Source organism: Monopterus albus, unplaced genomic scaffold (assembly GCF_001952655.1).
Source record: "Monopterus albus unplaced genomic scaffold, M_albus_1.0 scaffold477.1, whole genome shotgun sequence".
NCBI lineage: Eukaryota > Metazoa > Chordata > Actinopteri > Synbranchiformes > Synbranchidae > Monopterus > Monopterus albus.
This window is the reverse complement of record NW_018128357.1, coordinates 100,947-117,065: the sequence shown is the minus strand read 5'-3', so window position 1 is coordinate 117,065 and position 16,119 is coordinate 100,947. Positions and strand designations below refer to the sequence as shown.

General features: G+C 42.0%; 2 protein-coding genes across 2 annotated transcripts in view; both read right to left on the bottom strand.

The window, feature by feature from the left end:
- Positions 1–11,723, bottom strand: part of kansl2 (KAT8 regulatory NSL complex subunit 2) — a 27,786-nt gene extending 16,063 nt beyond the window's left edge. Inside the window, exons 1-11 of the mRNA XM_020587737.1 lie at positions 11,608–11,723; positions 9,658–9,915; positions 9,389–9,561; positions 9,111–9,225; positions 7,726–7,889; positions 7,447–7,610; positions 5,677–5,773; positions 4,795–5,048; positions 3,680–3,886; positions 1,722–1,842; positions 314–1,438 (exon numbers count right to left, since the gene is read on the bottom strand). Coding sequence (XP_020443393.1) covers positions 1,813–1,842; positions 3,680–3,886; positions 4,795–5,048; positions 5,677–5,773; positions 7,447–7,610; positions 7,726–7,889; positions 9,111–9,225; positions 9,389–9,561; positions 9,658–9,908 — 1,455 coding nt within the window. The 5' untranslated portion in view covers positions 9,909–9,915; positions 11,608–11,723 and the 3' untranslated portion in view covers positions 314–1,438; positions 1,722–1,812. The remainder of the gene's footprint in view (positions 1–313; positions 1,439–1,721; positions 1,843–3,679; positions 3,887–4,794; positions 5,049–5,676; positions 5,774–7,446; positions 7,611–7,725; positions 7,890–9,110; positions 9,226–9,388; positions 9,562–9,657; positions 9,916–11,607) is intronic.
- Positions 11,724–12,172: 449 nt separating this feature from the next.
- The window catches only part of ccnt1 (cyclin T1), a 7,286-nt gene continuing 3,339 nt past the window's right edge, over positions 12,173–16,119 (bottom strand). The window contains exons 6-9 of the mRNA XM_020587736.1: positions 16,008–16,053; positions 15,632–15,795; positions 15,444–15,514; positions 12,173–15,348 (exon numbers count right to left, since the gene is read on the bottom strand). Coding sequence (XP_020443392.1) covers positions 14,065–15,348; positions 15,444–15,514; positions 15,632–15,795; positions 16,008–16,053 — 1,565 coding nt within the window. The 3' untranslated portion in view covers positions 12,173–14,064. The remainder of the gene's footprint in view (positions 15,349–15,443; positions 15,515–15,631; positions 15,796–16,007; positions 16,054–16,119) is intronic.

The following is a 16,119-nucleotide window of genomic DNA, read 5'->3' as shown; positions in this document are numbered from 1 at the left end:
TTCACAAACATGTCTATTTCCCTTCTTGGGGACAGGCCCCTCCAGACCCCAACCCACCGAAGCGGGTCTCCTCCGACACGGGTAACGCTGCTACGCCCTTCCCACAGACGCAGAAAACGCCGGGGCGTTCAGTGTTGATACCACACCAAAGCAAACCGCCACATTTCCAGCTCCACGCCACAGCAGCCCTGTACTTCCCCGGTGATGGTAAAACAATGAAAGGCATGCCAAACGCTCAGTGTCGGCGTTCCAGCAAACCTCTCGACCAAGCTAACACGAAACGGCTTTTTCCGGTTTTTCTCTTTTAACTCACCTCATTTGGCTGGAAACGGACAAAGACGACGGTGCCGTAGCATGGTTAATAAAGCTATAAATAAACTATTCTTTTTTTAAAAAACCTCTCTGCTTGTGCTCATTCTGTGTCAGCCGGCTCCCTGCAGCAGCAGCAGCAGCCTTCTACCCTGCCTCGGCGTTCGCTGTTTGGGTTGAGGAAAAGTGATGTCACTGCGTGAAATGTCGTTACCCGCCCCAGTTTCTTTTTTTCAGAGGTCGTCCCATGCTGCCAAACATAACTTCACCATATACTTAAAATGCTCCCCATATGTGTGGCTTTCAGTGCCTTAATATAGGTCCTGCAGGCCTAAAATACTTGTGCAGTGAGCGTCCATCTGGATATCATCAGAAAGACTGTACAGAAACAACTGTACCATAAAATGGTGTATTTGCAGATGTGAAGTGAGAGTCCTTGTTTAACAGACTATGCAATGCAGAACTGAGACTGACAAACTGACTGGGTGAAAGTTTCAGGCAATTTGACCCAGACAGAAATGTGAAAACAGAATAAATACACAACCACAAGACAAAGTACAATCAGTGAAAGCAGTCCAATAGTCTATTAGAAACTGAAGAGGTCATTCTTCTGAGGTCACCTCCAGGAGAGGGCAACAGGGCAACACCTCTTAATACAGCCCACAATTTACTGTGTAGTTTTGTGGTATGAAGCAGGTCTGAATGAAATACTGGTTCCTACTGGTGCAGTGGAAGAAGAAAAGAAGTGGAAAGGGGAAAACAAAACAAAATCACTCTGCTGCTGTAAATACTGGGTGTGTAAGGGGTACAGCAGCGGGAAACTAAACTGAAGTTTGGCATAAATGGTGTAAACAAACCATGCTGCTGTGTAAACAAAGTATAAAAAGGGGCCACGCAATACAAGTCACATACCTTGTTCTCAGCGCGTAAACAAAAGACCCAAAAGAATGACTGAAAGAATGTTCCCTTATTAAACATCATGAGCCACAAACATCTCTACATTAATGCATAATTTGATTTCAGGATGTCCTACTCACATGACAAGAGAAACCTTCCACAGCTGAAAGAAAGGCATGTTTCCCTCCTCGGGCCTGGCTGCTACAAGCCGCTGCTGTGCTGGATTTGCCAGCTAGGAGCAGTTTTTACAGTGAGTACAGATCCATTTCTAAACATATCTCTCCAAGCATGCAGTGAAGTGGAACTATTATATGACAAATTGTTTCCCGGAGTGTGGGTGTAGTTGTAAGGTACCCAGTAATTACAAAAACATTTAGCATGTATTACTCCTTGTCACTCACTGTTTCGTGTTCTTCCACTGTACTGACATTTCAGTACCAGTGAGTATTTTACTAGTGGCTGAATTTATGCAATAAAGTGACACAGTAATCGCAGGCTGTATTATAAAGTGTTACCATGTTCTTCTGATAATGCTGCAGAGGTGGAGCTCGTTCATCTGGGAGCATTGACTGGAGCAGAGTCTGGGAGAGAACTGTCAGTGGCGTCTTATTCACCTCCTACCACCTCTGACACCACCTGGATGGAAGAACAGGAAGTTAGGAGACAAAAGTAGCTTTACTGCTGCTACATTTTAGTGACTGTGTTTTGATCATTTCTGCTGTCATGGCTGAAACTCCTCCGTGGTTGTCATCACTTAACATACAGAGGAGAGGACAGCATGAACTGCTTCCTTTACCGACTTGCTTCCATGAAACAAACTGGTCATCTTATTTTGTAGTCGCTTCACACTGCGAGGCAGGTCCACCAATAGATACAGTAACTGTAGAGCTTAAGGGATGAGGAGAAGCTGCGTCAGCTTTACATTTAAAACCATGATGTGACTGCTGCTACTGTCCACATCTACAACAGCAGAGATGACAATGGGCTCATTATGACTAAAATCTTCAGTAGGACTCTGGAAGACGAAAGACATCCACTAGATAAGGAGTGTGGATTACTGCACAGCCTGTCACACTGACAGTACAACCGCAAGTTCATAACAAGGGTGTAAATTCCATCCGTTATCTATACTGCTTATTCCTGAATAGGGCCGCAGGGGGGCTGTAGCCCATCCCAGCTGACACTGGGCGAGAGGCAGGGTACGCCCTGGACAGGTCACCAGTCTATCACAGGACTGACACATAGACAAACAACCACACACACTCCTACAGCAATTTAGAGTTACCAGTCAACCTAAGCTGCATGTCTTTGGACTGTGGGAGGAAGCTGGAGTACTCAGAGAGAACTCACACAGGCACAGGGAGAACACACAGACTCCACACAGAAAGGCCTCATAAACTTTAAATTATTTTAATGTTGTGTTCTGATGTTGTTCTTTGAATGAATTTTTAATAGCTCTGTTAAAGAACAATTTTTTTTATTCTGTCTTTATTTCCCACATTTTTGTAATCAGCTTTGGTTGATTAAATTGGAAACCATGTAATTTTCATGTTTTTCAGAAAAAAATAAACTGAACCTTTACATAAAGTGACACAGACTGCATCAGTGAGTTACAAGCACTTAAAAGAAGTATTGTATGTGTTTGGGGTATTTGATGTCTTTATTATCAATCCACAGTAGAAAAAGAAGACGGGAAAGGAGGGGAGAGAGATTTGGGCAATGACATGTCCCCAATTGGACTTTACTGAGTTTTTGCAGTGATTCATCAGCACCTCCAGTGCCTGGGCTATCAGGATTTCACAGTCCATGTACCTTAAAATCACTTTGCCAAATCAGCAACCCATGTTATCTGCTAGTCCCTGGCCACAACTGACATCACACCAAAGCTTGTTTACCTTTATGCTACATTTTCAACTAGAATTACCTCTTTACAGTTGTAAGCTTCTACCAGCCAGAGACAAGTTCACAGGAATGGGACAGTGCACAATGATGTACAACAGACATACAACCCAAAAACATGACTCTGAGCATGGCTGTCACAAGCACGGAGACATGGTAAAAACCTCACTCCGAGATTAGCGAGGTGCTGACTCTCAGGCAGACAAAAAATGTGCTGCATTTCCAAACCCAAGCACAGACGGATGATGAAAGCAGAGAAACGTCATTTTGCATAAAAATGAACTGTAGACATGGTCCACCATCACTTTCACTGGAGGTATGTTAGGATGCTCTGACATGTTGTATGAACAGGAGGAACTATTTTATCAATTGCATCCTGTAAGCTCTACAATTCACTCATCGCAAAATGTGACACATAAAACTTGACACCATAGTCTGACACAGACTTTATTAGACCCATTTCCAACAGTACAGTGAACTTGTGAGATTTTCACAGACATTGCACAGTGTACATGTGCTGCCACACAGCAGATTCAAAACATTCAAGATGACAAAGCTCCCACTAAGAGTTAACCTGGTCATCCATGATGGCATCCACATCTCTCTCTGAAAGCCCATGTTCTGACGCATCCAGGTCGACTTGGTCTGGGTCTTCTCCAGTCAGAATCTCCATCGGGGCCTCAGCGATGGCTCTGATGGTCTGGTCTTCCAGGGCCAGGGCCGTGTCAAACTGCAGAGGGGATGGAGGACCCTGCATACCATCCCCCTCCACATCCAGGTCCTGTGTAACAGGGATGTTTACAAACTCTTATTCTTAACATTAAACTTGTTCTACAAGTCATTTTCTGTTAAAAGTATATATTTGTTGTTTTATGTTTCCACCTCCGACAACCAGGTGGAGGGTCCTTGTGCTGGGTTGGCTCAGACCAAAGGTTTGAAAACCTGCCAAAATGAGGGTCTCAGAACTGTGTAATAAATAAGTGATTTTGGCCTGGATTCAAAAGCTAAGTCACTAGTCAGTCCATTAGCTGAGAGTAAACTGTCAAGAGTGATCAACATAGTTGGGCAATATTCCCTGGTAGTCATAGTAACATGCGAGTACGCTGCTGATGATGCAGAAATGAATTCCACCAATCCATGAGTTACCTGTCAATAAGACCTCTCTTGTTTGTAAACAGTCAGTGAGGACTGAGACCAGAACTAGAAGATAACCACAATTTATTTTCCCTTGGTCCAGACCAAATGAACCAGACTACAGACGCCACCAATGGCATCTTTACAAGAAGCCAGGCACATGTGACTCTGTAACTCTAAGGTGAAAAGCTCCTGTAGCCAAGTGCCATTTGATGTAGATGAGTGAAACTATTACTTGGTCAGCGAATGAATCGAAGTCTGCTGTGAACTAGCAATCGAGTACATTGCGTTCTTGATATCTGAACTGCTAAGACCCTGTGTCAAACTCCTTGCTCCTGCCAATGAACCAATGAGTGGATTGAACATTCTCTGTACATTTGAGAACACCCTTAGACTGGCAGCATTTACACCAACCTAAACAACCCAAACCCTTTGAACCAGACCAAACAAGTTAGAGTAGTTGGAAAAGCACCCTGAAATACCAGCAAGAGTATCTAACCACACACGGTATGTTAGAGGAGAGAGGCTGGGGGGCATTATGCTGTATCTACGTACATCACTGAACTCTAGGGGAAGGCTCTCTGTGGGCTGAAGCTCTGCTGTACTCAGATACATGTCTTTGCTTGCAGGGGTGATCTGCTCCTGTGGTGGAGGCTCCTGCTCAGGCTGGTACATTGGAGGAGGCAGGGTGAGATGAAAGGGGCAGCGGGGATCATCGGATTGACCCATGTGCACGGTACGGTCACATGGGACATCTTTCAGGCCTGGACACATTTTGAAAAGCACCTGATTGCTGTCCTGGCAAATGTCTGAGTGCCTGGCTGTCAAGGAATGAACACAAATACACAGACCAAGCAACTGCCCCCATCTTTAAAAGTAAAACCAAAAACCCTTCAAAGCTGAATAGTTACATACACAATGATTCCTGCCTGAGCATTAATACTATGCTCACAATGCAACCTGGGGTCAAATGTAGGTAAGACAAAGTTTTATTCTACTATTTGGTAGCTCTCAGCTAATATATAAAGAAAAAACTACAAATTTTAATTCTATTGATTAGAAAATATAGAAAAGTCTGGGAGTGCCCTAAATGTTTTGCTATTAAAAAGACAGCAGGTTGAGAAGGGATTTTGTTCCTTCCAACTGAACTGATTAGTCCCTTTGTGACTCTGGGAAAAATCAACAGACCACAGGAAGGAGTTTATGTGGGCTCCCTTTGAAACCAACAGCTACTGCAAGCTGCTGGTCTTGATCAGGGCCAAGGTGAATATGGGACAAACAACAGTCTGTAGTTTAAAGTTGAAATTAATCAGATATTTACATAAAAAACAAACAAACATAATATTCTTTCATTCAATAGAGGAAAACACAGTTCTTGTATGGAATCAAACCATACTATTGTGGTTTACATCATGCTAAAACCATCATTGAGGATACGTGAAACACAGTGTTGAGCCATAGGCAGGCAGGGATTACTACACCGGATTCCTTCTACAAAGGAGACACATTTCTCATGCACTGTTCTCGAATGTGGCTACAAGAGAGGAAAGAAAAGAGGAGTGTTAATTGAGCTTTGGAGCTAAACTGAAGCAAACATCAAGTAAACAGCATTTCTTTTATAACCACAATCATCCTCAAGCACATTATCACATCATTAATGGATGCCACAAAATTGTCAGAAAATTCCTAAGGTTTCACTAAATTGTCTGTTTAATGTGCCTCATGCCATAGGGTTTTCTAATATCAGATTCTGGTGCACCCATAATCGCAGAGCAAAATGTCAATACCAAAAGTATCCACAGTCATGGCCAAAAATATTGGCACCCCTGGATTTGTGTCAGATAACACACCATTTCTCCCAGAAAATTGTTTCAATCACTAATTTGTTTATTTCTTTTGTTTGCATTAGAACAACCCAAAAATCAGAAAAAAGTCTAATGTGATCCATTCCACACTGAACTCCAAAAAAGCACTGGACAGAATTATTGACACCCTCAAATTAATATTTGGTAGCACACCCTCTGGACAAGATACCTGGAATCAGTCACTTCCTGTAACCATCAGTGAGTTTCTTCCTCCTCTCTATTGGAATTCTGGACCACTCTTCTTTTCCGAACTGCTCCAGGTCTCTCAGATTTGAAGGGTTCCTTCTCCCAGCTGCTGCTCTGAGATCTCTCCACAGCTGATTTATAGGATTTAGATCTGGACTCATTGCTGGCCACTTCAGAATTTTTCAGCTCATTGTCTGAAACCATTTCTGGTGCTTTTTGAATTCTGCTCTGGGTCATTGTCCTGCTGTAAGACCCATGACATCTGATGGAGACCCAACTTTCTGACACTGGGCCCTACATTGTGCCCCAGAATTCATTAGAGATGGACTTGTAGCTTTGAGACTGTCCAAGCTTTTCTGCTGTTGTGTTTCTCAAATCATCAGACAATTCTTTGCTCTTCTTTCTTTTCTCCATGCTCAGTGTGGTCCACACGACACAAAGGTTGAGTCAACTTTTCTCCATTTTAACTGGTTGTCAGTGTGATTTCTATGTTGCCAGCACATGTTGGTTGCTACAGGTGAGTTTCAATAAAAATTAAAGGAGCATCACATGCTGTTACAACTTTAATAAACATGCTATAATACAACTATTTCTGATGAAGTGTCAATAATTCTGTCCAGTCCATTTTTGGAGTTCAGTGTGGAATGGATCAGATTAGGCTTTTTCTGCATTTTTGTGTTGTTCCAATGCAAACAAATGAAATAAACATGAGAATACCAAAGAATTTGTGATTGCAACAATTTTCTGGGAGAAGTGGTGTGTTGTCTGACAGAAATGCAGGGGTGCCAATATTTTTGGCCATGACTGTATTTTCCCAGTTTGCTGACCTCTGCTTTATCACAGATTTTCCTAAGGACTACTATATTTCTTCATTAACAATGTACACAGTTAGAGTAAGTGGGATGTTGTTTCTGCAAAGACAAACTGCACTGGAGTTTACAAATCCCAGCCATAATTCCTGCATGTGCACTTGGATAGTGGCAGATGTTTCAGCCTGACCAGACACCTGAAACAATGTGCATACCCAGATACAGCTAAGGCTAAATGAGAACGATTGTTGTACTTTGGAAACTAAGGTTACATAGTCAGTTCACCAGTCTTAAACCCTCACTAGAGCCACTCCTTTCTACTTTTGACAGCGGTGGGGGTCGCATACCTGAGGAGCCCCTTCTGTCACAGCCTGCCTCCTCTCCCTCAGCTGCCGGTGCAGCAGGGCTTCCATGCCATACCGACAACGGTATCGACGCAGAGCTTTGAGCTTTTTCAGGTTCTCCCTCTCCTTCATGGACAGTCCTTCAGGGCCTGTCAGCAGACTACTCCCTGTTATCAACATGAACAAATACTAATAACCACTGAGGGGGACATTTTCCTAAACTCAACTGTTGGAAATGAAGCAGAATACATTTAGTTAGTAACCAATTAGTTGCACATTTACCTAGAGTTTCATGCTCCACTTTGCGGTTGTGCAAGTATCGACGCTTTTTCTCCTTCAGCAGGTGCTGTAGGCGTTTGAACTGGTCAATATAGAGGGACTGGAGCCTGATGAGTTTTTCTCGAGTGATGAGCGCCACTTCCTCTGCTGTGTACACTCCTGCGTGTCTGCAATTGCACCAAAAAAAGAAACAACTTTACAAATGTCTAGAGCTGTCACTGCTCTACATGACTTTCTGAGAAATTCAAACCAACCTTTAAATAAGGCATTTTACTACATAGTTATATACAGCATGTAATATATGCTTAATGTCATAATGTACTGTTGTTGCACTAAGTATTCAAACCTATAGCCGTTTTCATACATGAACTCCAGACTATGTCAGTGGAATCAGGCTCAGACTTTGTCAAGAGTTGCCCTTTTGCACATGCAACACACCACAGGAGGTATTTCATGTCAGATGCATTATCACCCACTGGACATACATTTGGTTTATGTGCGGGGGTGCACCTGTGTGGAGGAAGGACATGACGTAGTAACATAGCCAGTTTCTAAATTGGTCATAAACAACAGAGTCTCTTGTCTTGTCTGATGATTCTGGCAGGGAATTGTTCCTGAATCACATTGTGTATATATTCTTCTGTGTCTTCATTGTAAATAACCAATTTTCTTCACCATCAGATGTTTGTATTCTTCCGGTTTCACACCGGTCACATGATAGAATGTCATCAACACGCCCACTAGCTCAACATCAATACTCCAGACTATACGCGCTGCTGTATTCTCACATGGGCTCATTCCAGCTCACTCAGACTATGTACTGCAGAGCTTGCAGAGTCTGGATCAATTGACTCAGAGATTTGCCTTCTTGCATACAGCTCCCCTGAGTAATGTCTAGAGAAATTCAGGGTTCCAGTGCATATCTGAAAAGGGCATAAGTTAGAGTTTTATACAGAACAAGAAATGATTCGATACATGTGCCTTTGGATGTCAACCTGACTGACAAAGTCACTGATAATTAAAATTCACAAATAATATTATAATATACAAACATGTAAACTTGTTTTATCTTTCTACATCCGTTTCACATTTTTGTTTTCAGTTGTGAGTAGCTCCTCAGTTCCTTTTCCTTCTTGCTAATGTCTTTTATTTTGTTTGCATACTCGTTTGATATTAAGTTATGTTGCTAATCTACCAGTGCACACATTCAAACCCTGCTAAAAACTGGCTTGTTGTAAGATGCTGGGACACTGCTATTGCCTGATGTGAATAAATAAAGATCCGAGTCCGCATCCAGAATAAGAAGATGCTTATTTACACTGCAATATAAATCCAATCAAGTGACCATGCGAGTTCACACTAAAACATGGTCAGATAATTAGGCTTACTTCAGAGGATCCTCATGATCACTGTCAATGCTGTCGGCTTCACTGTCAGGGTCTCCTCTCCATGTCTGGTCAAGTACCAGGGGTCCCTGCTCCTCTTCACTCAGACTGTCCTCATCTGCCCAGAGAAGGTCTAGTTAAACATCACAGTCATATTTGTACATAGATGATTAAATAAACTTCAGGAGAAATGACTACATTAGTTTCCCTCCCTGCAGCAGAATTCACCTCACTGAGGTGTCTGGAATTGACAAGGCATTCCTATTCTGAACTAGACTTACCTATAACACGACTTGCTTCAGAGCGGCCTCCATCACGGCTGTGTGTCTCTGCACGGTTGTATCCGCTAAGCTGAGATAGCAGTGTCTCTGGGGACGGACCAGAATATGCCTTTCTCATTTGAGCCCGGAGAGCCATGGCATTCCTCTGAGCATGCTCTGCACAAAATGTCACTCTAGACAACAGAGAGAGTCATTGGAGAAGAGACATCCAGGGATGCAACCTGCATATCGAGGCTTACAGTAAGTAAAGACCTCTGGTTTCCACTCACCCGTCTTTCCTCTCGACCTTTGGTGCAGCATTGGGGCATCGCTTGCCGTTTTTTGCAGAGACATAGCTGCACTGCTTGTATGGTGCATTCTTGTCCTCCAGAATATGTTTGATGCAGAAGTCCAGGCCTTCCAAGCGAAGCTGGGAGCATGGTCTCTGGGTAAAGGAGCAGGCCTGGGGCTCCTGGGGTCGGGCTGTCTGGGTCACCCGGTTCCGACTTGATGGCAAAACATGGATTCGTATCCTGTTCATTGCAAGTCTGCACAATATATTAACAATGTAAATATTTTGACAATTTATTATTCAAGTAATTTTTCAAGCAAATATGACAAACAATCTTCAGATCCAGCAGATGAGATGAGAGAATGATGTTGCAATGCTGGCTGGACAGAACATCTGAAAACTCTAAGACAACACAAGGAGCATTTTAAATAATAGAGATGAAATGACTAGTCCAATGATTAACTATTAACAGTTTGGATAATTAATTATTTGACTTTTTTCCAAACATTTCTTCAATGTGAGGATGTGTTTCCTAATCTTAGTCACTTAAGAGATGTAAAGTGACTGTCTTCGGGTATACAGGTGCATTTCATTTTTCATTTCATTTGACCTCAGCCTCTAAAAATTTACAATGCACACATTCTTTATTATTTTCTTACATTTTACAGACTAAACAATAAAATATTAAATAACAGTTTGAGTCATTAGATTAAAAGAGAAGAGTCAATTAGTTACTATTTGAATAATCAATCAAGTAATTGAGAATTTGAATTAGTTTTTTCCCAAAGGAAAATTGCCAAACATTGACTATTTTCAGCTTCTCAAATGTGAGGACATTATTGCTTAATCTTTGTCACCTATAATATTAAACTGAAAACCTTAGTAAGATGATATGAGAACATTTAAAACATCACCTTGAGCTCTGGCAAACATTTTGTTATCCGACATGTTATAAACAAAGCCATTAATCAAGCCATGAAGCATACTGGGGTAAACCAACTAGAGATTAAATGAGCTCAAGCGAAACTTAGATTTGCTACATTTTTATACATAAAATACGAGACATTCAGTGGTCTCAGCTTCTCAAATGTGAGAATCTGTTGTCTAATCTTCCAGCATATTCCTATATTAAACTATGAAACAATTAGCTTGTTCTCCAGGAAAATACAATGAACGTGTTCATTTTAATGTCAAAGTCATATATTAATATTAAAACTGATGCGGTTTGTGAAGACTGCACAAAAAATACGACTATATGTGACTGAGGAATTTCAGAGAAACACATTTTAGAAATCCAAGTTTTATCATTTATCCCATTATTTATAATCTTGGTCCAAAGGCCAATGTTAAAGTGAACAGATTTTAAACACACACGATGTAAACATGGTTACATGAATCTCAATAAATAAGCTGAAGCGATATGAGTGAAAAGTAGTCCCGGTGTTGTGTCAGGATCTGTTCCCCCATTGAGGTGCGTTTCCTCCAACCCGAACCCTACCTGCCCTTATCCTAATCATAGCCAGAGGGAAACAGATCTCCAAACAAGACCCCGGGACTTTGTCAGACTAGGCACAATCACTTTTTTCTTACACGTTAGTAATATCACAACAATTTAAACCATGCCAACTTAGAGGCTACTTTTTAAATTCCAGCTACAGCTAACTCCATCAGAAATAACGTTAGGCTACATTTGTCCGTCTTGAACAAGTCTAACTAGGCGCCACACCAAGCTTTAGCCCGCCTCTCTCTGGCGTCATTTTTTTCAGTTCGGAGTCGCCATCTTTGTTTAGCAGTTACTTATACTAGCTAACCGCTAATTTTCACAATTTTCAGCCAAGAAGAGAGCTTCGCTGACCGACGGCAACAGACATTCATTTTTCTATATACCATATAACGCACTGGAGCCAGAAAATTAACATAGCCTCATCTCTTGTGTAGGTATTCCTACCTCCTTTTGTGCAGTCCGTCCTACTGTAGCTCCTGGAGCACAACTACGTCGATTTTCCTGCATTCCGTAATAACTAGCACAGCAACTGCGGTCGCCAAATGAACACGCCCCTCGAGTGTGACTGGCTAACACCCCGGAGTTCCACGTATTTCATTGGCCAATCTAATCGCCATTCAAAGTGACACTAAACGCACGTTTCTCTCACACCCACAGCGCCGCAGCAGTACACTTGGATGAAACATAGAGCAGTGCGCGTTTTCCTAAAATATTTATTGACTTTGAGAATAAAGCAACCACATATCAAAAAGAACAGTGTTTACATATACCTTTTAAATGAAAACTGAAAATCCCCAAACGCTTCACTTCCAGACCTGAGTGTCACTAAAAACACCAAGATGTGAAAAAAAAAACATTAAACTTTTTGTACCAATATGATATTGCATTGTTGGGTTGCATGAGGGTCTTCCGTTATTTTCATACATGGATTTATTTTTGAAATGCATGTCGTTCTGTAGGACTTTATCACAGCATGATGTTAATACTTAAATGGGAAGATTTGTCCAGATAAATAAAAATCATTTTCAAAAATGGCAATGTTAAATTGTACATCTATTCTAATAGTCTAACAATTATATTGGTAACACTTTGTCAACTGCAGTGTAGGCAAACCCACAGATATAAATATTCAGTGCATTTACTGTTTCCCTGTTACAACTAAGAGTTGAACAGCACATAAAACATCTGCTGCCTGAGCAGATGTTTTCTTTCAGCATATCTTCCATCTATCAAGACAGCAAACATATTTTTACAGTTGTGTGGCTGATCTGTTGTACTGCATTACTGTGAGATGCCTAAAATAGAGTTTTTCATTACAAACTGATGAGAAAGCAGGTTAAATGCAGTAACCCTATACAATCCAAACCATATAAAGCCTACCATCAGTTAATGTACATATGCTACCAGATTCTGTTGCCAACAAACAGCACTTCTTCAGCTATTTTGGCCAAAAACAAAATTTAAACAATTCAGATTAGACAGTATTGCGCTTCAATCTCATGACCCTGTAGTGGAGGTATGCCAACAACCCGTCTACAATTTTACACAATTAAAGAACACGCAAACATTTTTCATGACTCATGTATTGATTATAAACATTTAGTCTGAAGGTATGGAGTCAAAAGACAGCTTGACATGATTAAATCAGACCACCATTAACTGGCAGGCATACACTTCAGTTTCCACATTTACATCCACAAAGGAAATGCATAAATGAAAAATGACCACAGATGACCTTTGATTAGTCTTTGAAATTGCAAATACTGTATTGTATTGTATTGTATGCTGTGCTCAATATGGCCATCACAAATTGAGTGCCAACAGAAAAACAGCTTTATCCAGCAACTTTGAGTGACTTGATTAACACCAGTGCCATGGAAAATGATGCCTATCCCAACGCTGCTTATGCCTACCTTTCAATGCAAGTATAACCTTAAAAGGCTGCCTCGTAGGGAAACTCATGGACAAGTGACGGTTACAGGACAAAATAAAAACATCTTCTCTAGAGGGATTTTTTTTTTTTTTTTGTTGGCAATTCCTTCATTGTGACCACAGCAGGTAGACGTTTACACTCTTTGAGCCCTTTGATAAACCACAGCTGTATATCCTTAGTATGAACATTGTCCGTTAGTGTAATCTTTAGAGAACTAAATATGAATAATTTAAAACCATTAAAACAATGACTGCAACACTCAAAATCAAGCTTATTTTACTTCTTTTTGTAATTTTTTTTCTAGTAAAGTGTTAAAAAATATTTCATGTTTGTTTTAAACATTTTATAATCTGTGTACAAGTTTACCAAATAATGCAAGAAATCAAATCGATAAACATCAGTGGTGGAGCAGTCATATATTTTTCTTGAGGTTATGGCTGTTTATTAAAAAAACTGATAAAGATGGCTTTGGAGACATGCACTCTCAATCTGCTCTGTACAGGCTTGAAGAAACATCCCTCTGCCCAAAAAGAACATAGAAGGGAAAGTTTAAAAAAGGTAGAAAAGGGACCGTTTTTTTTTTAAAGCATTCACTTAATAAATAATATCCAATAAAAACATTATAAAAACACAACTGGTAAGAAGACCTAACAGGTAAGTGATGGAAACGTGGTAATTTCTCACGATTTCAAGACAATGACTTCTTCTAAAACAGTAATCGGGTCCCATCATCACATTTCATTTAAGGAAAAAAAATGTTCTCTATACGTTAAAAATTTTTGTCCTCATATTTTATAAGCTTTTGAAGCCTATCATTATTGCCTCACAACTGTAAAAAGAACTCTTGTCTCATTTCTCTGGTGTCACACTGAAGCCCATTAAAATTGATGGGTGCCTTCCTATACAATACTTTAAATGGACGTTTGTGAAGTCTCGTACAACGCAACTACCACCACCTGATCTGGAACTCATTTGGGTAATGGCGGCAGGGGCGGAGGGGGTTCTGAAGGCAGGGGTGGCGGCCTGGGGTTGTTGCCCCTGGAACCACCGCTGTAGCGGTAGTCCCCATATTGGGATCTGTATTCAAACATGGACGGCTGGGATGGCTGAACACCCTGTGCGCTCAGAAGCGAGTTCAGCATTTCAAAAGTGTCCTGGTACTCGTTCGACTGGGCTCCACCCGCTGCACCGTGTCCATTAGTGTCCGTCTTATCACTTTTGGAGTGTGAATAGCCCACTTGGTGGTGGGGAAGTCCAATGGTGGGGAGGATGTCGGGACTGGGCCCCACAGTTTGCCCAGAGGAGGAAGACAGTGATGGCAGCTGGTAAGGATTCCTAGAGGACTTGCTGACTTTGGAGGGAGGGTGAGAGCCTGCTGTGGGATCTTGAGAGTGTATCCTCTTACGCGAGGCTGAGGAGGATGAAGAACCTGTTCTAGATGAATCGCTGGGGAGTTTTTTGCTGCTTCCTAATGCCCCACTGGAACTGGATGAATGTTTATGTGAAGAAAGCGAGGCACCGCCAGATGAAGAATGGTGGTGGTGGTGGTGATGGTGATGGTGGTGGTTAGACCGTTCCCTGTGCTTGTCCCTGCTCTTGCCCTCCTCTCCAGAACTCCCTCTTTGCTTCTCAGGCACTCGTATTCTGACTTTGATGTCCTGATCCTGACCTCGTCCACTGCTGCTGTGCCCACTGCCTCCTCCCCCTGCTACAGGGAAACGCATTTTTAGAGTGCTCCTGTCATGCCTCTCCCTCTCCAGGGGGATTTTCAGGATAATGGGTGAAGGGTTGGACGTGTCAGAGGAGCTGGACTGCTGGTGATGCTGCTGTTGCTGCTGCTGCTTCTCTTTCCTTTGCTGCTGACCAATGAGAGCCTGGGCAGCGTTGGCATAGTCCCTCTTCACGCTAGCTTCCATGTTCTCAAGCTTCCTCTTCTGGGCAGCCAGGACATCTGCATGCTTGGCACGGTACTCACTCAGCGTTACCTTAGCTGGGGTGTGGACTTCATGGTTGGGCTGCTGCTGCTCAGATCCTCCTTGGCTTTTTCCACTCCAAGTCTGAGCACTGCCAGATGCACCCTTCTCCTTATCACCCACGGATGAAGAAGAAGAGGCAGATGGCGGAGCTGAGAGGCTCATCAGGCCTGCGACAGTGCTCTCTGATGAGGCCATAGAGATCATGCTCATCATAGTGTCCCTCTGGTCACCCTCCTCCTGGACTTTTGGCTTGACTTTTGGTGTTTGACCTCCAGCCTTGGAGACAAGAGAACATGAGCACAGAAAAGCCAGTCAACAAAAATTCTGCACAAAGCAAGAGGATTTGGTTGTGCTCTGGGAAAAAAGTGTACCTTCCAGTTGCGAATCCGTTTCAACCGGCTAGGTGTTTTCTCCAGGATCTGCAGGAACTCATGTGTGAGCTCTGAAGCAAGTTACAGGCTACAGTTAGCAGATCAGCCTCTAACTTACATAGGACTTGTGGTACTTTTCAAAACATGTTCCTGCTTTTACTTTAAGTAGACTGAATTTACAGACATACCATCCAGCAATTCGAGGGTGACTGTGGGATCAACATACTCCCACCAGTGTTTGCCGTCTGTAGACACAGGGATTTCCCAGTTGGACCATTTGCAGGCGAGATGGATGCACACGCAGGCCACAACTGGTGGACTATACTGCAGGCAGAAAGTGGTCAAGTGGAGACTATGTGGCCGGATCCGTCCCAGAAGGCAAGAAATAACAGAAACAGGAGGATAGAGATAGAGATAGATTTCAGTATATTGAGTTTTGTAGGATTATGCACCAAAAGACATGAAAGCACTGCAGAATTTTACTATCTAATAGCCGAAGTTAGTGTTTGAATCAAAAAACAAACAAACAAAAACAAAACAGCCCGTGTTTTACAGTGAATATACCTGTTGGTAGCCATAAAGTATGACGTTTGGGCCAGATCCTTACTCGCTGAAATGACAACAAAACAAATACATAAACTTAAAACCTGCCATCTAACAACTTCATGTGCAAATT